We start from the raw sequence: 23,675 nt of genomic DNA on the forward strand, positions 1-23,675 counted from the left end.
CTTCCAGTCAGTAAAAGTAAAGAGGATCTCTGTGTTCTCAGAATCTATTTTCATAGGAAAGAAAGAAAATTGTTCCTAATGAGTTATAATCGCAATATTCTCTCTCTCTCTCTCTCTCTCTCTCTCTCTCTTTCTCTCTCTCTCTCTCTCTCTCTCTCCTCCTGTATCTGTCTCTTTATCTTTCTCTGTGTCTGTATATCTGTCTCTTTCTCCCTCTCCCCTCTTCCTCTATCTCATTCTCTCTCCCTCTCTCTAGCTTCCATAGTGATTGGAAAATGGTGGTGTGAGATGGAGCCATGTCTTGAAGGAGAAGAATGTAAGACTCTTCCTGATAATTCTGGATGGATGTGTGCAACTGGCAATAAGATCAAGACCACGCGAGTAAGTGACTTTATAGCAGTTTACTTGCCAAAGTACACAAGATAGTTCATTTCTTATATGTATATCCCATATATGTGTTCCAAGAAAGGCCCAAACAGGGATGAGGGGTGTTGATGACTCAGAAGTTTGATACTCCAGAAGTCCCATGTCATATATCTCTCAACACATTGAACAAGAAAAAACATTTATGGTCTTGCTAAATATCTTTGCTTCCAAATTAAAATGAAAAGTGGAAGGATAAGATAATTATTTAAATAAGTCAACCATCACATCTTTGAACATACTTTGTTCAAATAAAGTCCATAATACAACAGGGGATTGGTCTAAATTTTTCAAATGAGGGCTTAAACATTATAGTACAGATTCTTGTCATTCATCCATTCACTGAGGACTGCTATGTGTAGCGTGAACAGAGAGTTGAAGTAGGAACCAAGAACAAGGTTCAGCTTCTACCATGAACACTTACTAGTGGCAGCAGGGCTGATGCTAGGGCTTCCTTTAGTTACATTTGACTTGGAAACAATTTTCCTAAAAAATCAAAGATGCTTTTATAAACTCTAGAGTTTCCTCATCTGTAAAACTGGGCTGATAATAATTATTGTGAAGATCAAATGAAAATCAACCAAAGCAAAAAAAAAAAAAAAACCCTTTGTAAACTTTTAAATACTATGAGAATTCTAACTATTACTGATTCAATAAGTATTTATACAGTACCTGCAAAATTCAAGGCATGCAAAGAGCTTGAGGTGGGTGCAAAAACAAAAATTAGAATGGTCCTGACCTTCAACAAAACATCACCACACTTTGAAAATCTATTAAAATTGTAGTGAACTATATTGCAATTTTTAACTTAAAAGCATGTTATAAAAAAGTAATAATCTAATTTCTTCATTGCTGATATTTCATACATTTTTGCATATATTGAATTCTCTTAAAGCAGGACCAACCTATAGAAATGCCAATTGGTTTGGGCTCCTGCCACCACCAACATCATGTTTAGAATGGAATCTTCCTAGGAGAAAGAAATTGGTTTGTTTCTTGTCTTTGTGCCTGCAGTACCAAGCACGACATCTGGCATATAAGCATTTAATAAATGCTTGTTGATTTATTGATCATTTGATTAATTTACTGAAAGGGACCGTTTTATTGGTTTTCCCATATCCAGTGTCTAGCTCATTTGATGCTTGCTACATAGTATGTGCTTAATAAATACATGTTAAAATGAATTCAATTGCATTGAATTCGAGGTTATATCAAGATGTCAAGGATCTAAGAGTCCACTGATACAGAGATTTCCTCCACCAACTTATAACTAATTTCAGTGCTAACTTAATCAATGTCTATTTATAGAGTCCTCTACAACTCTAACAAGTTAAGTGACCCACCCATGGCACTGCCAATAACAGATGCAGAATATCAACCTACATCTTTGAGGCATCAACTCTGACTCTAACATCCAAAATAGTAGCTCACAATTACCTATACCCAATTTTTTCTAACTTTTTGTGAAGCTTAATTAGATGATTATGCTCCATTCAACCAACTCTACTATACTTAGAAATGTTAAATCAACTCTAAAAAGAAAAACACAAATGAAGCTCCACTCAACAGGAGTTGTTTGGGGACAGAAGGGAAGAGAACAAGAGAAAGCCTCCAGACAATTGTCCAGTTGGGTAGCCCCTCTCCCACACCTTCACTTCACTTGATGCTCTGTCCAGAAATGACTTCAGAGGCAATGCAGTCTCATTAATATTCATCTATAGGCTCTCCTGCAGCTCAGTATGGATTGTTTTATTTCATTTAAATGAGATACCTACTGACCTGAGTGCTCAGAAATGAGAATTGTTCCTGTCACCGGCCCACAGGAACCATTTTAATTAGTGGCAGTAGGGTGGATGCTAGGGCTTCCTTTAGTTACATTTGATTTGGAAACAATTTTCCTAAAAAATCAAAGATGCTTTTATAAAGTGATTTTGTTTAAGCTCTCATAACTTGTGACTTCTTTGCCACTACTCAATGCCCACTGGGCTTGGAAGTATTGATTTGTTTTGTAGCCACGATGTTGCTCTTTTATTGCCCAATGCCAATTTTCTTCTGTGTTTGAAAACTGGAATATCATTTTTATTCAAAAATAAATATATCAAGAAGTAGAAAGAACATTTAACCCAAACTTCAGAAAACCCAGGAGTCTAGTCTTTACTCTGTGAACATTGCATCACTGGACCTCACTTTTCTTATGTGTGAAATCAGAGAGTTCAACTAGAAGATTTGTAAGACAACCCCTAGCTTTAACATTCTGAGATTCTATGAAACTTTGGAAGTCATTCAAGAGGGTAGTAATGAGAACTGTACCTGGGAGGTGACAATGGGAACTAAGAAGGGATCAGTAGTATGAATCTTCCTGTTTCCTCTCTCTCCCTCTTTCGTGCTTAATAGCTCTGCCGTATTTATTTTCTATATATAAAAATCTGTTTATGGTACACCTCTGCAGAAAACTCCATACTTCCCCACTGAATATAGTAATTTCAAGCTCCATGACATTCAAGGACCACATTCTCATTCTATTCCCTTCGATGTAATTTTCACAGGGCTAAACTTCACTCATTACCATTCCCAATCCATGCCACTTTAATCATCTTTGTCCCTTTGTTTACCTTAATCCCTACTTGTCTATATGATCTTTTTTTTAAATCCACTTTAAATTCCTTCAAGGAATATTTTTATATATCCTAGAGGTTAATCAACATCCCCTTAGGTATTACTACCTAGTTTATACTTCTCTTGTGACCTTTAATATTTGTGACCTTTTTATAATTATACTTACTTAGAATACCTTCAGGTCTCATCACTAGGCTAAAAATTCCAAGAAAACCACAGACTATGCTTTAGCTAAACTTTGTATCTCCCCTAGCACAGCACACAATAACTATTCAATAATTATATGTTGAATATAAAGCCCAAATCAGTGCATACTTTTCATAATGGAAACAAGTAAAATTCCCCGAAGCACTAAATAGCACAGTATCTGGCTCTTTTCAACAATGAGGTGATTCAGGCCAGTTCCAATAGACTTGTGATGGAAAGAGCCGTCTGTATCCAGAAAAAGGACTCTGGGAACTGAGTGTGGATCACAATATAGTATTTTCATCTTTTGTTATAATTTCCTTGCTTTTTTTCTTTCTTGTTTTTTTTTCTTTTTGATCTGATTTTTATTGTGCAGCATGATAAATGTGGAAATAAGTTTAGAAGGACTTATTAAATAGGCTACACCTATTTAAACTATAGTGGATTACTTGCTGTCTGTTACAAGGTTTTGCAAGCATGAATGTTGAAAATTGTCTTTGCATATTTTGAAAATAAAAAGTTATTATTAAAAATAAATATAATAATATCTTTGAGATAAAATACAGATAAGAAATGAAAAGAACCTGAGCTAATTTTTATATTTATATCATTATGTTATATGTAATTATACATTATTATTGATATATTATGTATCCTTTGAAACATTCAATCAAGAATTTATTAAGGGCCTACTATGTGCCAGGAACCATGAGAAAAAAATAATCAAACTCCTTCTCTCAAGGATCTTAATTATATCAGGGTCAACAAGTACATATATAAATACAGAATAAATACAAAAGAGATTCAAGATGGTTAAACATAAGGTAATCAGAAAGATATTGGGCAACTCTGTAAAATAGTGAATAGAGTGCTGGACCTAATTAGTAAGGAAATCTAGTCTCAGACATTTAATGACTGTGTTAACCTAGGCAAGTCACTTACCTTTGTTTGTGCCAGTCTGTAAAATGAGCTAGAGAAAGAAAATCACTATAAATGGTGTAGTAAAGTGTAGAAAATTGCCAAGAAAACTCCAAAAGGGATCATGAAGAGTTGGGCACCATTAAAAACAATTAAACAAAAGAAAGACTATTGCATTAGTCATTTGGAGGGGAAGGAAACATTTCTTACATCTTGCAATATAAATAAAAAGATTTATATTTACATGACCTGAGTAGAATTCCTTGTAAAGCCATCCCTGGACCAAAGTTCCAAAGTCTGAAGACTAACACTATTCTTTATTGCTTATGAGATCTAGAGCAAATCATGTCATTTCTGAGCATTTCAGGAAACAATGACATACAGAAGAACATTGAAAATAAGGTGATCAGATGATTTGAGTATCATTTGAGGACACTAGGAATGTTTCCTATGGAAGCCCTTGGGGAGCATCAGCCTCTTTCACTCAGAATTTGCCCCACTGGTGAACAAGGACCTGAAACCCCTACCTTCTCCAGATCTCCCCATGATTACTCAGTCCCCCCTTCCAGATGGGAAAAAAATCTACACTCAAGCAAACTCTACTGCCAATACAGATTACAGATTGAATGATCACTTGTTTGAGTAGAGAGATAATTATTCCAAAATAGGTTGAATTAGAAAGCATCTGAGGTCCCTTCCACCTCTTAAGTTCTGAAACTCTGGTATCTCTCTTAAGTAAGTGGTACAGTAAATAGAGTGATGGGCCTGGAGCCAGGAAAACCTGTTTCAATTCCAGCTTAAGTTGCTTACTAAATATGTGATCCTGGATAAGTCATTTAACCTGTTTCCTCAACTATAAAACAGGGGTATTAGCAACTTGTATTTCAAAGGATTGTTGTGGGGATTAATTGGAACAATATTTGTAAAATACACAGCACTGCACTTGGTGGATAGTAGGTAATACATAAATGCTTATTCCCTTTCCCTAACTCCATAAAAATTCTGAGATTTTACCCAGACCAATTTCTTGCACATAGTAGGTACTCAGCACATTTTCAGTGGATGTTGCTGAATGAGTTAAATCTTCAAAACACACAAGTAATTCCTGCACACTTAGGTATTGGACAAAGGTGAGGAGGGAATGGTGGATGACATGCCCCCAAGATCTTGTTCTGTTCAATTATCCAATAATCACATGATTTTCCTACTGGCCTCCTTAAATTTACACCAAACTTCAGCAGAATGACAAAGAGCCAAAATGGCATCATTAAGAAAAGATCACTCCATTTCCTCATTTCCTTTTTTTTTTTTAACAGGTTTGCTAAACTAGAAGAAATGTGGTAATATACTTTTTTTCTAGACTTTAACAAAGCTTTTAATAATAATCCTAATAGTGTTCTTGTGAAGGACATAGAGAACTACATGAAAGCCCTTCAAACACTTGAAGAAAGCCCTCTTCTTCATTCCTTCTTTTCAACTAATCCTCCAACAAGCCTATGAGAAATATTTAGTAAATAATATCACTCCATTAAATTAATTAATCTCTTTATTTTTATCTCTTGCGTATATACAAATGGCAAATTATTTTTCTTTTTATTACTCTTGATATATCATTTGTTGATTATTTTAAATGGTAACCTATTTTTATTTCTTGTGTGAATATAAATAGTAAACTCTATAATCTTTTGTCTTTAATATTGAACTGGAAATATGGGAAGCATTCTAAAAACAAAGGGATATGGGGAATAAAAAAAGTCTGGAAACTCTTCTCTTTGCCACTCTTAAAGCAACCTGTGTTTGCTATGTAACCATGTTGAGTCATATGAGGTTTGAAGTTAACTAAAATACCTGCGTGCTTTTCACATGAATTGGTGTCTGATCATACCTTTTCCCCAGTGAAGTTCATTTTTTTCAAGTCAAGTGAGAACTTTCCATTTATTACTGTAAAATTTCTCCATATTATATTTGTCCCAATAATCTAATCTGTCAAGATTTCTTTAATCATGAATGAAAAATTCAAGGACAACTTCATAGGTCATGCCTGCAAATTAACACACACTTTCTTCTTTGGTCCTTTTACCCAGAAGCAGAGCAATAATAACAACACTAGTTAACATTAAGGTTTGCAAAAGGCTTTAATATGTTTTCTCATTTGACTTTCACAGCAGTTCTTAAAGTTAAAAATTAAAGTACAACTTACCACAAAAGTCTTCCTTTCTTATAGAGTGATAGATTATTTATAATAATTTATTCTTTTTCATCAATTTCAGATTCATCCAAGAACCTAATGGAACCACTCTTTGGATGTAGTGAAAGGAAGCCACCACTACATAAGAAACAACATTTAAAAATTCAAACCATCTTAAGCATTTTCAAGCCAAATGGATTTCTTATTTGCACTCTGACTGGTTACCAGCTAATCACAGTGTTTTCACTGTGTGTAATGAAATGTCCCATGGTGAAAACACCCAGGGTTTTGGCAGCGTGGCAGAAGAAAACATGGAAGTTTCGGGGTTTTTGTGATTATGAAGTATGAACAACTGTCTTATAATTTGGAGCTACAATTTACTTTCTACCATTTAAAATATATATATAATATTTTGAAATATAACATATTCTCTTCAAGAAACAAACAGTACCACATGCCAGTGCAGCTTACATACCATGTTTTTTTTTCTTTGTTTGTTTGGGGGTTTTTGGTTGGTTTGCTTCATTTTTTTTTCTAATGGGATGGAAGACCTTTGGAGAAATTCAGCAATTACACCAACATGGTCAACAGTAGATGGTCTCCTGGAATTCAAGGAAGCACCAAGATACTTCATCAAGAGCTTCCTTCTGTTTCTACTCAATCATTCAAGGAAATCCATGGCTATCTTTTCTTGTGTTCTGAAGGCTTTCTCCCTTGTGCAATACTAGCATGCTGGCTTTGCTCTCATAACCATACTTTGTATTCAATTGATATATGATGACTTCTTAACCTCTTCGAGGAAAATATTTTTAGAATTATTAGCTACTCCACTAAGGAGACGATGAAGATTCTCAAGGAAGTGGCTATTTGATGCTCTTAGGACTCAGGCAGAGTTGGGGTGGATCATGGTTTCCCTTCTTCGTGATGCCGTGTAAATACAATGCCTAAAGACTTTGTAGAACTGTCCTCGTCTACAGTAAAATTCCTCTAACTCCAGAGTTGGCCATTTACTCCATACTGTGGTTGAGTTCCACATCGTTTTGTGGCATTCTGCTTTTTGATAATATTTGGGACAGCTTTCTTCAGAGGGTTTTGGGGCATAGGCCATAATTCCAGGCGAGGAAAAGTCGGGGAATGAAACCATCTTCATTATTCATGCCATGAATAATTGCTCAAACTTCTGAAAATGAAAAGTATCTTCTGTCGAATTCAAATTAACCCTTTTTATAAAATATGTTGTTGGTTTTGACTTTATCCTCTATGGGCCTCCCTAACCTGCATTAATTTAGGTCATGGTAACAGCCCAGTTTAAGGTCTGAAAATCAGTAAACATCTTCTGCCAAAAGTTTTGTCCTTCCTCCTCGCAAACACTTCTATCCCTCACATTTTGAAAATCAATAGTCCCTCGGATAATAACACTCTTCCAATCAGTACAATGTAGTATCTGAACGCATTTTCTGGAGGCTTTGAACAATAGTACCCAATGTGTGACAAATAGCATAGAACAGTAGATAGAGGGTCAGCCCTACAGACAGGAAGACCTGAGGGTCAAGTCTCACTTTTCAGTGTGCTAGCAAATATTTAACATATATCTCTCTGAAAAGGTGTGACATATTAAATTTAATATGCATTCTTACCATTTTCTCCATAACTGTCTCAAGTCTAGAGAAAACAATAAATCAGGCCATTCTATACCTTGCTTATTTCCAAAGTACAAATGCCCATAGTGAAAATTATCCACGGGCTTTCCTGAGCCCTTTGAAACTAGCTCTTGATTCAAGATTAACCCTGATTCTGTCACATACTGGTTGGATGATCATTTAACCGCACAGCATCCCAGTTAACTCTCTAACTTACAAGAGAGTTGCTCATTTGTAGTGATGATTTGCAAATTTAATCACAAATCTGTTAAAAAAAACAAAAAAATCTAAAATAACAAAAATAAAAATTTATAAATCTTTTTTTCTGCCCCCTCTAAAAATATGCTAACATCCCCTTCTTTTAAAGAATATCCCATCTGCTTTTCTAATCAAAATATCAGTTTAGCTTTTTGTTTTTTTCAATAAATTTTGTTATAAAAATTCTCATTTAAAAAAAAGATATCTTTCCATATTGCTTGCTTCGATTTATATGTTTATTCCCAGACTCTTATCTCATGTCATCAATGCCTCATATTATACCAATAACCTAGCAAGTACATGATCAAGTTTGTCATACCCAGTCTCCAGTGAAGTTGAAGGTCCATCATCTCTACAATTTTGTCTTGAGCATTAATTGGTTGGATATACTCACTGACCATTTATGGATTAATTGGGCTTATTAAATGAACAGAAAAAGAAAGGAAGTTGCATGGGAAGACCTGCCTCTGAATCTAGTCTCAAACACAAGTGAATTGTGTGACCTTGGGGATAATTACTATTGATATGTCTTCATTTATATGATTGAAATTGGTTAATCAATTAATAGTTAATTAATAGTTGATTAACCAGCAACTGGGTGTCAAGAATTGTACTAGATTCCTAACGAGAAAAAAAAGCAAATATAAAATAGGTTGGGCCCTCAGAAAGCTTACACTCTACTAAAGTAACATATTCAGTGCTCCATGAAGCTTACCCCGTACACCAAGTATACTTATCCCCTTCAACTGACAACACAAGAGAACCTAGGCCAGAATCACACAAATGTAGAGTCTCCATTCATCAGGGAGGCCATATTGCATTCTGCACTGTTTTAAAAAAAGTGTCCCCTTCTAATGCAGGAGAAACATCAGATAAATATTTGTAACTATAGTCAAATTCACTTTACTTTTGTCTACCTCTCTTCTATAATTGTGCAAACCCATCAAGTTGTGCTTCAATTTATCATATACAAGTTGGGAAGATCTAAAATTCAGTAAACACCATCTGCCTATTAATTCTGAGCATTTTATGGTATAAAGACCTGATCTAATATCTCTGGTAATAAAGAGCTCAGTGTGTGGTCTAATTAATACTGATGTTGAGATTGTACATAGAGTGTGATTAAATATGTTAAATGATATGATGATATTAAATGAAAATATGTTCAGTGATGGGGAACACGGTATAATGGCCAATCTTGGAGGCATCAATCAATTGATCAAGCATTCGTTAAGTATTTATATGATGTCAGTTTTTGTGTAAAGACCCAAGTTCAAGTCCTGTCTCTGACACATATTAGCTCTGTGGCCATCGGCCATTCACTTAACCTCTCAGTGCAAACAGTCTTTAAGACTATAAGTTACAGAAAGGAAGCTATCCCGAATGCATTGACAATTCTGCCTTTAAAAACTGAAGGCAGATTGACATAGTGAATAGAGCACTGGGTATGCAACAAGGAAGACCCAGGTTCAAATTCCGCTTCTAATAAATACTTATTTGCTTTGTGAACCTGGACAAGGCATTTAACCTTTTGGTGCCTCAGGCAACTCCCTAGAACTTAATCTATTATGACATAAATTACAGTCTACAGTGGTAGAAGTTTCCACACAAGGCAGGTCCAGGACTAACAAAATGACATATTTTTCACGATTTTGTGTCTATTAAATTGTTGTTCCCAAAAATGACAAGTTTACTCGGCAGGAATCATAGCAATGATGAGAAAATTTGGTCTAGTCAGTAGGTGTGGTGTCCTAGGCAAAGATGTTCATAGTTAATTTTCGGTGACTGATGTTTTCATGTTATTGAAATTATAGATTAATGAACTTTACAAGAATATTCGGAACTTTATGACTTCATATTTTTCTATTAAAAATTATTAAGACTGTGTTTAACCATCATATAATTTAAATGAACACTGCATTTCAAAAAGGCTCTAACTTTCTTATACAATGTACTAATTTTATGGTCCAATTATGTCACAGTAGAATTGTAATTCATAGGTAAGGTAAGGAGTACATAAAAATATTTAGCATTGAGAAGTCCATTAATCTCTCTGAAGTGGGTATCTACATAGATAAAACACTAGCATGGTTCAGCATAAGAGAAATTACATATACATTCCATTTTCTACAAGTGTGAAATGGGACCAATCCTCTGTCACCTCATTTTAGTCAGCTATAGAATAATATATTAGATGATAGATTCGATAATGAACTAGATGACAAGGTCCCTTTCAGCTCTAAACCTCTGATTTCCTTATTCTTTCTTGTTCAGTTTTTGGGTTTTGATTTATTTACATTGAAAATAAGAAAAGTGTCATCACCATCTAAATTTTGGTGCAGTAGGGTAAAGTCCTAGTTGCCCCACCTTAATTGATACTGTATTGTTAGGGAAAGAAGGCTCAATTTGGAATCAAACATTCACTGACTGCTATCCCTTAGATTTTTCTTGGACAAATCACTCTGGACCTCAGTTCCCTCATTTGTAAAATGAGTACAGTTGAACTAGATGATCTTGGATGTCCCTCTCATTTCTAAACTCCTGAATCTATGATCATGTCATAATAGCAATATCTTTCTAATCTATTCTAGCAATTTCTCTTAAGTCCCTATGAGCTTCTTCAGCAGAGAAATATAATATTTTCCTTCATGAAACTATCAATTATCTACTTTCAAAACAAAAGAAGCCTCCCTGGATTCAGTCTTAATGATTTTGACCTTGGTTATCAGTAGGAGGAAATGAGATCCAAGTCACTGGTGAGGAATGAGGACTATTCCAAACAAGTCTTAATGGCAATTAGAGGAACAGCATTTTCAAAAATAAATAAATAAATCTAGATAGAAGTCTAACATTCAAGGGTAATTAAACAAAGTATGAATTCACATAGATATTGATTACAACAGAGGTTATTAATAGACCCAAAATTAATAATAATAACAGCAACAACATCAATAATAATAATCCCTGCTATTAAGGAGAAGATTTAAGATTTACAAGCTTGTGTGGACAGCAGCACCATATCTAAAAATTTTTGTACCTAAGCCAAATGAATTTGGGATGGGAGAGGGGGAAAGATCTGTTGCACAAAGAACAATCAAGCCTGAGTGTAGTCAGGGGCAAAAAAGGGGCAAAATAGCCCCAGTTCATCTCACTTTTCTATGGCACAGTCAATGGAACCTGAAATCACAATGCCAATAAGAGCATGGGGATAGTGTTCAAGGAATAGGTTAGAGAGAAAGTATAATTCTCCTATATCATGTGGGCCAGTGGAGAAATTCAAGGCACTGGAACAGAAAGCCAGTATTGCCATGGAAAAGGAAGCACATACTCAGATGTAACCTCCTGGGACAAAGACCCATTTGCTTCACTTCTCTGGTGGAATAAAACAAAAAGCAAATCATCTACATCACAGATGTCACTGGAAGATTCCCCAAGTCAGAGCTTTTTTCTGGGTAAGGCAAATCAGCACCATTGTCCACAAACCCCAACCAGGAGAGCTTAAAATGCTCAGGGAATCAGGGAGCTGGAGATCTGAAAGAAGTATCAAGCAAGGTGAAGAAGGCATCTCATCCAAATGAATGGCTTGAGGCTCAGATCATTTAACCAAGATGTTACTAAGGTTAGCTGTGAGAAGCCTTTCTTTCCTTCTTTCTATCTATAACTGCTCTCTCAAACTCCATGGTGCCTTATAATAACACTTCTTCCTTTCCAAGGATGCTCCTGATTTTTGTGTCATCCAGATGTGCCCTGAATATATGTTAGGAAATATAGAATGGGCTAATGAATAGACACCTGAACTTGGAGACAGGATAAACTTGGGTTCAATCACATCTCTGTGAACAATGGCAAGTTATTTAATCTCTAGCCTCAATCAACTTTTTAAAGACTATAATTAATAGATGATTTATAGGTTGTCACCATCTCCAATCTTGAGGTAAAACTAAATTGCATAGTGAATTTGACACTGGACTTGGAATGAGGAAAATTTGAATTCAAATCTTGCCTCAGACATTTTCCAGCTGTGTAATTCTAAGTCACTTAGCTTCTCCATTTCCTAAACTGCAAAATGTAACATAGTAGCAGCACTTACTTCCCTGGTCCATTGTGAAAATCAGTTGAGATTAGGTTCTTTGTAAAGCAGAAGGCACTATATAAATTCTAGCTATTGTTATTATTCCCACCCTGACAAAATCACAAGTCATAGACCTCTTGACAAAGATTAAGTGGGGAAGGGAAATCCAAAATAGATTTTTTCCCATGACCCTTAATGAAATAAATATTGACAACCCTCTTTTCTCTTCTCTTCTACCTTGATGTTTTTCCTTTCACTCCTTCCATTGTCATATTCTTTCTTTTTTCCCATTTCTTTTATTCCTTCCACTTTTTCCCCATCTCCTAAATATATGCCTCAAGCCTGTGAGAGAGTGGCCTTTAGTAGAATCCCAAAATATTTCTAACTCACTTGTGGTATCAAGGGAAAAAAAAACTTGCTGAGTCCCAAACCAATAATTAGTATCATGAGATTATTAAATTAGAGGTTTAGAAGTGTTTGAAGATCATATAGTACAAACCACTCACTTTATGGATAAGAAAAATGAGACTCAGCTAAGTTAAGTGACTAACAAAGTCCTACTGGTAGGAGTGGGATTTGAGCCCAAGTTTACTAACTCTAAAGCCTAAAACTCCCCTATCTAATAGAAAGCTCAGAAACAGGAAAATCTGAGCTTGATTTTATAGAAATCTTCAGCTGTTTGCTCTCTGGTTGATGTATTCCAGCCACGGGAACACTTGTCAATGTAACCCATATTTTAAGAAAGTCTTTTGCAGGAAGAATTAGTTGCACATTGGAAAAGACACCCCTCCGAGCTTCAGAATGTTCAGCCAAAAATAGAATTACTAATGTCCCAATCCATCTGCTATTAGGCAACTGCTGAGGACTTGACCAAATGGAATGAAAGCGCCATTCCTTTGCACACTTCCATAAGTATGCACACTTACCAATGTGTGCACACATAGCCCTCATTCATATAATCATTCACATTGATGACTGAGACACCAAAAATAAGCCCTCAACTCAGTGGGAGAGAACTCTGTTTACCCACACTGTAATCAAATTCATTCCTTTTTCCTACCCTCTGTTACTACTCCCATTAGCATAATACCATTATTTCAGAGTTGGAGGGGACATCAATGATCATCTCATTCAACTAATTGGTACATACCCAGGAATGCCCCATAGCATACCTAAATAGTGTTCATCCAGTCTTTGTTTGAACATTTCTAGGAAGAGGAACCCCATTACCAACTGAGGCAATATATTCAACTCTTAGTTCTAATTATCAATGGAGAGCATGTAATAAAGAACAACTGATCTTAGTGAGAAGATTTGGGCTATTTGGACAAATCGATCAGTCCCCCAGTGCCCCAGGCATCTCCTTCTAAATGGCAAGTTGGTGCTCTGGTGATCTTTTTCACTGACAGGAGATTCCTCAGTAATTTCCTATATCAGTCATAAGTTAAGATCAAATTATGAAGACACTTTTTTAATAAAGACACTGTTTTTCTTCCATCAAGATTAAATATGCCTCTTCAATTCAATTCAAGCTTGGTTACCATCAAGCCTGAAAGTTATAGGCTAAAGGAAAGGTGGCTACAAAAACATATATAAATAAATGAATCTAAAATTCAATACAAGGAATGGAAAGGGAAGTAGAATTACTAATACAGAAAGACTTCCCATAGGAGGTGGCCTTTGAGGTAAGAAGGAAAAATATCTAAGGGCAAGGGAATAGGTCAGGATAAGCATGGAAGATGGGTTATCATCAAACAACAATTCATATAGGGATTCTTCCATCCAGATGGGGAAACAAGTCAAATACCACAAGTCCAGAACATTTGTCCCTAGGGGGGGAAAAGTCCTCTCCCTGCCCTAGGGGGAAAAAAAAAAGCAAGTCTATCTTTCCAGCTTTCTAGAATCCTAAGGCTCAGAATTGTTGTAGCCACTAAGTGCATACCAACAGTAACCCTCTAAGTGGGCTCCCAATTTGCCTGGGATGCCAATCAATAGACAACACTCCCCACTGGCTGGACTTGAAAGCGTGCTGAGCTCCAAAGTATCAGCGCAATGTGCTACCTTCTTGAATCCCAAAAATGACAATTAGCTGCTCCCCCCCTGGGCAGGGACAGCACTTCAGTGGTGTTTTTGAATTGTATCTGTTAGGCCCCAGCACTAGCCTCTTCCATCTCCATTTTTGAGCCCCAGATATAGAAGCCTCCTCTTGATCCAATCATGCATAAAACATTTGCAGGACTCTGCCTTAGCCCAATAAATATGGATAGGATGTGCAGTTATTTTCAGCATTGGCAGCCCCCGTTTATAGTTCAATAATGTATTTCTCAGGAGGGAGGACTACAACATTTTTATAATTCAATGCTGCTTTGAGGCAGAGGTGGAAAACAAAGCTTCAAAGCTGTTTAAGACCAGTGATCAGGCTCTGTGCTTTTTACTTCCTCAAACAGCTTCTTTTTTTTCTCCTCCTCTACTCTCCCTCCCTTTTCATTTAATATTGCATTCAACTCACCCTGTAGGCACAAAAAAACTTGTGGATACAAGAAGTAGACAGTTGGCTGAATTTAAGAAATAATTATAATAATAATAATAACCATGGCCTAGATATGGGTCAGGAAAAGCTTTTTAATCTCTCTCTCTCTCTCTCTCTCTCTCTCTCTCTTCTCTCTCTCTCTCTCTCTCTCTCTCTCTCTCTCTTTCTCTCTCTCTCTCCTCTCTCTCTCTCTCTCTTTCTCTCTCTCTCTCTCCCCCTCCTTCCTTCCCTCCCTCCCTCCTTGTCTTGAATTTGTCCCTAGCCAATTAAAAGAGAAAATAACCAGAGACTACATTTGATTGTTTCTTAGGTCTAAGTTTGAGAACTGTAATCCTATTTGTGAAATGATCTCAAAGTGCTGAAGCCTAAAACAGAAATCAGAAGATAAAAGTAATTTTTAGGCTACTGGAACTTTTTCAATAAAATATGACACAAAGCACATGATAGAATTCAACCTGTGTAAAATGGCCATGTTGGGTCCATCGAAATAGTTGAATGGTAATCCTTAAATTACAGGGTTTCCAAACAAAAGGAGGGACAGCTGTTAGACGGTGAGCTTCTTGAGGGCATACACTATCTTATTGGGTTTTTTATATTCTCAGAACCTAGAATATAGAAAGTTCTCAAAAAATATTTATCGACTCACAGACAGATCTAACCTATTATCTAGCCCAACCCATACCTATAAAAAGAATCCTTACTGTAATATACTCAAGAAGTCATTCATCCTTTTGCTTAGAGTTCCAGTGATGACAATTTTATCAGTTCTTGAAGCAGTATAGTCCACTTTATTACTTTAATTATTTGAAAGTTTTTATTGGTTTTAAATATGAGTAAGTTTTCATTGGCTCCAAGCCTACACTGTTGTTGTTTTTTTCAACTTGAATTCATTGCTACAGTTTTTTTTCTTCTAAGGCAAATACCACAAATCTAAACCCTCTTCCATATAGATACCAGAAACAATTGTCATGTGTCTCCTAAATCTTTCCAGTCTAAACACCCCTAATTTCTCTATTTGTTCCTCATATGAATTAAGTTTCCATTTTTCTTCCAATGGATATGAGTTTCCATCCTTTTCATTATCATAGTTTGCCTCCATAGGAAATGAGTTTCAATCATGTCCACTGGACATGAGTTTCATTTCAACTTAAACTCATTGCTGTATTTTTTCCTCTAAGCCAAATACCACAAATCTAAACCCTCTTCCATACAGATACCTGAAACAGCTGTCATGCCCTTCCTAAATTTTCCCTTCTCCAACCTAACCACCCCTAATTTCTTCATTTGTTCCCCATCTGGTATGAGTTTCCATTCTTTTCACCATCAAGGTTTACTTCCACTGGACATGTATCAATTTTTTTCACCATCATGATTTATCTCCACTAGACATTTCCCTGTTTTTCAAGGGTCTTCTCAAATGTGATTCCCAGAACTGAAGGACAAGGAAGTGTTGACTTATATTGAGTTTACAATCCACCAAAGCCCTTGGATCAAGAGTTCCTAAACTTCTATGGTATCTTGGGTCCCTTTGGCAATCTGCTAAGGCCTAACAAGCCCATCTCAAAATAATACTTTAATAAAGCATAAAATAAAATACCTAGTTTTGCAAAGAAAACTAACTATATTGAAATACAAGTCACAATTTTAAAAAATAATTTACAATCCTCAGGTTAAATAATCTTTCCCCTAGATCTTTTTGGCCACTACATTGCTAACTAAACAATACTTTTATGCTGAATCCTTCTAAAGAACATTTTTCCTTCTTGAATTTTTGGATGGCCAAGTTAGTTAATTAAGATATATGACCTTTGTTCAAGTGAGAGAATGATATTGATTCTTATATTATAACTGTCATTTTCTATCTCAATTCAACAAGCACTTTAAAAATCCCAATGTGGAATTTGAGACAAATTGTACTTTTCTTCAATGTTTTCCTGTCAATGCTATAAACTCAAAAATATTTTGGGTTTTCATGATATCATCACTATAAGTATTTTCTCCATTAATATGAGTTGTATTGACTCCTCCTTACCTTGGCAATTTTTGTTAATTTCCATGGCTGAAAATTTCCATAGTCCATTTGCAGTCAAATTTCTGGGGAGGAGCTATTCCAAATTTAGCTAGGCTAGTCTCAATCAACTTCAATCATTCAATAGTATCAATAAAGCATTTATTAAGTGCTTAATATATGCCAAAAATGTGGTATTTCCTGAAGATACAAAGGAAGCTCATTCTCACAGAAGAGACAATAGCCCTTAAATATCAAATATTCAGTCCTTTACTAACATTATACTTGTTGTGGTTGTTTTACAACTTGATAAGACCTGCTTAGAATCCTTAAGTAGTGCAATCGATATAACACTGGGTTTGAAATCAGGAAGTCTTCTCTTCATAAGTTTAAATTCTGCTCAGATACTTAAATAGCTCTATGATCCTGAACAAGTCAAGTGAACCTTTTTGTCTCAGTTTCTTCATCTGTAAAATGAGATGGAGAAAGAAATAGCAAACTATCTCAAATTATTTTACCAATAAAACCCTAAATAGGTCACAAAAAATCAGACATGACTGGATCGACAGAACAGCAACCAGACCTTCTAGAGCTTACCCTCCACTGATTTAGCCATCTAAAACGAGGAATCATTTCAAAACCACAGATATAGAAGTTGTCTTTCTTGTAGCATTCAATTCAAACAACCAAATTAGCCATCTAATTGAGTGATGTGGTGATGGGTTTAATGGTCATATAGATAAGGAGGTCTATCTTTTAAGCACTGAGACTTCATCCAGTCAAATTTCATTTGAAAAAGTTGATGAAATTCATTTGATGAAATCTCTGTTCCACTGAAGGATTCCCGATCCAGCTAAGGTTTGATCTGTGAGTCAGTCTGCGATATTGAAAAATACATTTCCAAAAGGGTATATTTTTAACAAATCATGATTTTTAACAAATTTTCATGACATTCATATAGGAATAAAGATAGTAGTAGAAAAGTATGATGAAATATACAATTCAGACAATTATTTTGGCAGTAAAATATAACTACAAGAAGTCTTAGCTTGGCCAGGAATGTATCTCAAGGTTGTCTGACTGAAGATCAAGATAGGAAAAAATATTGAGCCTTAGGTTTACTTATAACAATTCATTTTCCAACTTGTTCTACCTTGTTCTATGTGTTCTTAGTTCTTTTGTTTAGAACTACTTGTGCTTTACTCTTCCCCCAACAAAAAGGTTATGATCTTTGACAAGGACCTCTCAGAATCTAGAACCATCCTAAGCCTTCAAGAATTCCCTGACTTCCCAGGCACAAATCAAGAAAAAGTTTCCAAATCCTTACCTTAAGGAAGTAAATCCAATTCAGAGTCACTCTCAGAAAAGTCATATCATTCTGTATTGCTCTATCAGTGGTTTGATACAGAATCAGAGCTTTAAGGAAACTTAAAGATCATGTGACTCAAAACCACTTTAAACTTAAGGAAACTGAGTCATGGAAGTATTTAGTAATTCATTCAAACTCACACTGATAGTGACAAAGTTGGAATTAAAATTCAAGTTTTTTGACTTGTCCAGTACTTCTTGCAATCCATTACTTAGAAAAAGGGATGAAGTCAGATAATCTTTTGGTAGCCCAGCCCTAAGGGATGGCATGGATGCTCAGGAGATGCTTGTGGAATTAAAATGAAACTTCTAGCTTTTCGTTGAATACTCAGGAGGTTTGAGCCTCCATCTAAAAGGAAGTTATTTTCCTTTGGTGAGATTAATCATTCCAATAATTCCTTTAAGAAGCTCACTTTTATGAGAAAATGAACAAAACAAATAGAGTACAGACTGGTATCTCTTCTCATGCACAGATGACCTATTTAACTTGGCAGAGAGACTAAGAGTATAGTGATACAGGAAGATTATCCTTTTCAGGGCAAGCTAGCTTTTCCCAGGAAAGGATTAAGCCCCAAGATAGAAATCTTAACACAATCAAACATCTGCAGCATGGGAATTTGCTTTAGTCTAGTAAGTAAGATCTTTTTCTTTTTTGTTCAAGCTTGAGGTATAATGTGAGCAAAATATTTTAAGCTTGGTTCAAGTAGATTAGTGATGATATGAATATTTTTTTAAATGATATGATGCTTATCTCTTATAGCAGCTTCCTATTACAGATAGTCCAGTAAAAGTTTGCCTAAAAGTTGAGCAAGAAATTTGTTCTGCAAGAGAGAAAATAAATGCCTAAGAAAATAAAATGTACACTGCGGTACCTAAAGAAACAATCATCTATGATTAGTCTGTAACCTCAGCTCTCACTTGGAATTTTTTCTTGAATTAAATGATCCCAAGAAATTGGACAGGGACCAACATCATAGTCATAACTCATGGAGAAGGTCTCAAGTTAGCATACACCCAACATGTGGATAGATAGCAGAAGAAGCACTCAACCATTCAGACATGATGACTTGAACAGATTGAACTTGGAGACATGGGTCCAGAAATGAAACATGGTCAGAATTTCCTTTGGGAAATTTTTAAGTACATTTGCTAACCTCCAAAACTTAAACAGATTTCCTAATAAAAAAGGCCCATCATTTGTTTCTCTTAGTGGTGCTACAAAGCTGTGAATCAGGGATCACCACAATCTCTGAAGAATTAAGATTTGGGGATCATCCAAATGCTAACAAACAGGTAAATGCAAATATTAGCAAGTTGCAATCCATTGTCAGGCAAGAAGTATACAGGAGAAATGGTGTTATCCCAGAGATATATGACCAGAAAAGAAGGTAGGCTGGCCATGTAGCAAGAAAAAAGGAGAGCCAAAGATAAGCCTAAATTTTTTCTTAGTCGATCAATGGATGAATCTTTAGTAGGCACCCACTAAATATCAAGTACTGTTTTAAGTGCTAAGTACATAGGAAATGGCAAAAGAAATCCTCAAGGAGTTTACAGTGTAATGAAGGAGACAACATGCAAACAAATATGAACAAATAAACTATATGTGGGATAAATAGAAAATAATTGAAGGAGGAAAGAATAAAGTTGGACTGAGGAAAGAATAAAGTTGGTCTGAGGAAAGCTTCCAGGGGAAAAAATGAGATTTTAGTTGGAACTTAAAGAAAAATAGACATGTTAGTAGTCAGAGCTGAGAAAAAAAGTGAATTTGTCTAATGGCAAAGAATTTAAAGGAAGATTGTGGATAGATACCCTATAGAAAATTGATAGGAGGATGTGGATAAGAATCACAGAATTAATTGAGAGGAGAGAATTGGTTATAATGTATGCACTGAATTTCCAAATTATGAGAACACAGATCTGTCAGTAGCGAGATGGCATAAAATATAGTGTTAGGCTCAGGGTCAAGAAGACTTCACAAAATTACCACACAGAGGACATCATGGAGAAGGGAACATCAGAGAAAAGTATGGTCTACCCACTGACAATTATACAAGAGAGGACAATTCACTACCCAGAAAGCTAATCTTTTACTCCTACAGAAAATGGTAGTGATGCAGTAAGGAGCTTAGAAAAGGAATGGTGGAATACAGATGACAGCTCTGAATACCATGATAGTATTGAAAGAGAGTTAGAAGCCTATTTTTGGTCACCTCACTAGGCCTACTCTCAGATAAGAATCACAGTCTCCTAAACTACATGATGAAGAGGAACAGAGTTCTAGCTTTGGAGTCAGAACTCCTGAGTTCAAATCCTGCTTCTGCACAACTTCAGGCAAATAATATCAGTTCTTGGGAATCAGTTTTCTTATGTGTAAAGTGAGAGCAACAGACTATCTGACCTCTATGAGTCATTCTAATTCTAAATGTGTGAGTCTATAGGGCATCTGGGGGACACCATGGTCCACAGGGTGCCAAGTGCAGAGTCTTTTTCCTGAGCTCAACACTTAACTGTGTGATCCTCATTTTCTCCATTTGTAAAATGATCTGGAGAAAAAGTGGCAGACCTTTCCTGTATCTTTGACCAAAACAAAAAACAAAACCTCTAAATGAGGTCATAAAGAGTCAGATACAATCCAAAATGACTGAACAGCCACAACAATGATCCTACTATCCTAGTAATGTCCTTTCAAATTTTAGAAAAATAGATAACTGCAGTTCAAGCTCAGATGATAAACTCCATGAAGTCAGGAATCATGTCATAGCTAAAGTCTATACCTTCTACAGAATGTAGAACAGAATTTTACATCCAAAAAGTGCTAAATTCATATTGACGATGTCTTGATGAAGACAGAACCCTTCTGCCATTCTTTTGGGTCAAGTCTGAGTCCTAATGTATTTCAGCACTAGACTCTCCTGAGTCATGTCTGTTGTTTCCTGAAGATTTAGAGAAGGGAAGAATCTCACATTGGAGGTTTCATGGTCGCTTGATCTCAATACAGTAAACAGCTCCATATTTTTCCTTTTCATGTTTTATCCTGAAGCAACAGAGCATTACATTAATTGACTTGTCTTATTAATTCAATAAGCCGCTTCCAAGATGAAATGCTTAGCTATGCTTGCTTGTTTTTGGCACTTTTTTCGTTGTTCGGAGAAAAGCTTCAAGGCTAGAATTGCTCTGATGTTTTCCACAGTTCACTGAATAATTTTACGCACCACTGAAGGTTTGCCACATTTGGAATGACTACAAACTGTGAGTTTTTCATCATATTATAATTTAATTCACACTTTTGGGGAATGATAAGAAAATATAGCCTGGTTTGCATATTGTAGTAGGACAGTTAGTTTCTCAGAGATAGGTAGGTGGTATCTTAGTATTCACTAGAAACAATGACTTTCTGGAGTTTGAACTTCAGAGCATCGATCGGAGGCAAGAGTTCTCACGCAAAACACCTGAGACAAAAAAGCAATGTTGCTGTTCCAAACATCTTTTTGGATTCCTAATGGTGTGTCTTTCTCACCAAGTTAGCAAATAGATTGAATTTAATGTAAAAAGCTGGAGAAGTGGAAAAATTCTACCAACATGGCCATATAGGTAATTGTTACCTTGCTACAATGGTTCTTCATCTCAAGTGGGCATTCTTTGCAATGATGGTCTTCGATTCAAGTAAATGACAGTGATGTATAAGGCATATGGTAGGTCAATGGTGTTGATAGAAATAGAAATGGGAGAGGGACTCACCCATGTATACATTGACTTAGCTGTAAAGTGTAATGTTATCTATGTTTTAGTGCATTTTTATTTATTTTGTTAAGTATTTTCAATTACGTTTTCATCTGATTTGGACTACACTAGGAATATCAGTGTTTCTACATCCCTATGTTAAGTGATGGAAATACAAAGTGATAAAGGAAGCAGTGACTAACATTCTCAAGGAATGAGAGCATTCCGGACACTGGCATTGATGTAGGAAATGGAATACCACATACAAGACACATCAAGTCAGGCACTTTGGTGGAACATAGAATTGGGACGGTAGTGAGGAGAGCGATCTGCTTTAAAAATATGTTAGAGGTAGATTATCATTAAGGGTTTTAAATGCCAATTAAAATTTGGGGAAATTGAGTGACTTATTTAGATTCACCTATAAATCTGTGATATGGGTTTTACTCAAAGTGCCGGTGACTCCTCTCATGAGGCAGGCCTGCTATTTTGTGGATACTAATGGAAGGAACAAGTTATCCCTCTCTTTTCATTTGTTCCTTACTCATTTGAGGGTTAAAGTGGAGGGGGGGAAATCTTACATTTCTACATTGACATCCTTTCCACTAATTCTTATCTGTGATAATATGAAAGTTTTCCAAAAAGCAAAGCATGATGACGCGTTTGAAAACAATTTCCACAATTCTAGTTTTTCCTGACATATTAGAACACAGCATCTGCCTGGTACTTTCGTTATTAAACTTGTTGAAGAAACTATGCTATAAAATCACAGGGGACTAGCAGGAAGAACTATAATGTTTCCAAAAGTATTTGATGAACCCTCAGTTCACACCTCTATACAAAAATTACAGTGCAGATCAAAATGTGCTTACTTGCTGAATGGCAGCCTGGAATAATAGATGAAATGCTAGATCGAGGGCCAAACCTCAACACAGCTACAAATCCTAACTCTTAACTTATAACTGTGCAAATATAGGGAAGTCCCTTGACTTTTCTGAGTTCCAGATAGCTCTCTAAAGCTAGCAATTAAATCATAGACTGTGATCTGCATTGGCTAGAGGAAATTCTGATATGAGTTGACTAGATAGTATTTCAATACATCTTTGCTGTATCTATCTATCTAGATATCTAGATATATTCTTACTGATTTGCTTCAGTCAAGTCCAAGCTCCCCATGTCCCTATTTGGGGTTTTCTTGGTTATGATACTAGAATGGTTTGCCATTTCTTTTCCAAGTCATTTTCTACAAGAAAACCTGAGAATACAGAGTTAAGGAATATCTGAGGCCAAATTTGAAACCAGGTCCTCCTGAATTTACAGTTGGTATTCTTTTCACTGTTCCACGTAGCTGCCCTATATCCTTGATATATTTCCCTTTTTTGAAGGAACATTTTATGGGACACTGGTCATCTGGCATGACAGTATGACAAATAAATACTCACAAAACAAAAAAAAATTGGTTTTTTTTTGTGAAAACAATTGCAGCTATCTTCCAATCTCAGTTGTAGAAAATGAAGAATAGGAAATCTTCAATGATTTTACGACTAAACAAATGAAATTTACACATGTACATGTATTAATATATAGTAATATAAATGTGTATATGTGTATAAAAAAATCAAAAACAAGTCTCTTTCAGAGGCAGTAGAGTACCACAAGATGGATGTGAGCAGGCTATAAGGTAACATAAATCAGAAATTGCAGTAAATAGCTTGAGCAAAAAATGTCATCAAAAAACTATATAAGTG

At 35.7% G+C, this 23,675-nt stretch overlaps 1 protein-coding gene across 1 annotated transcript in view; it reads left to right on the forward strand.

Annotated features, from left to right (window-relative positions):
• The window catches only part of TAFA1 (TAFA chemokine like family member 1), a 523,951-nt gene extending 513,791 nt beyond the window's left edge, over positions 1-10,160 (forward strand). Inside the window, exons 4-5 of the mRNA XM_051980516.1 lie at positions 257-381; positions 6,414-10,160. Of these exons, the coding sequence (XP_051836476.1) occupies positions 257-381; positions 6,414-6,431 (143 nt within the window). The 3' untranslated portion in view covers positions 6,432-10,160. The remainder of the gene's footprint in view (positions 1-256; positions 382-6,413) is intronic.
• The last annotated feature ends 13,515 nt before the right edge of the window (positions 10,161-23,675 follow it).

The sequence above is a fragment of the Antechinus flavipes genome, chromosome 1 (genome assembly GCF_016432865.1).
Source record: "Antechinus flavipes isolate AdamAnt ecotype Samford, QLD, Australia chromosome 1, AdamAnt_v2, whole genome shotgun sequence".
Lineage (NCBI taxonomy): Eukaryota > Metazoa > Chordata > Mammalia > Dasyuromorphia > Dasyuridae > Antechinus > Antechinus flavipes.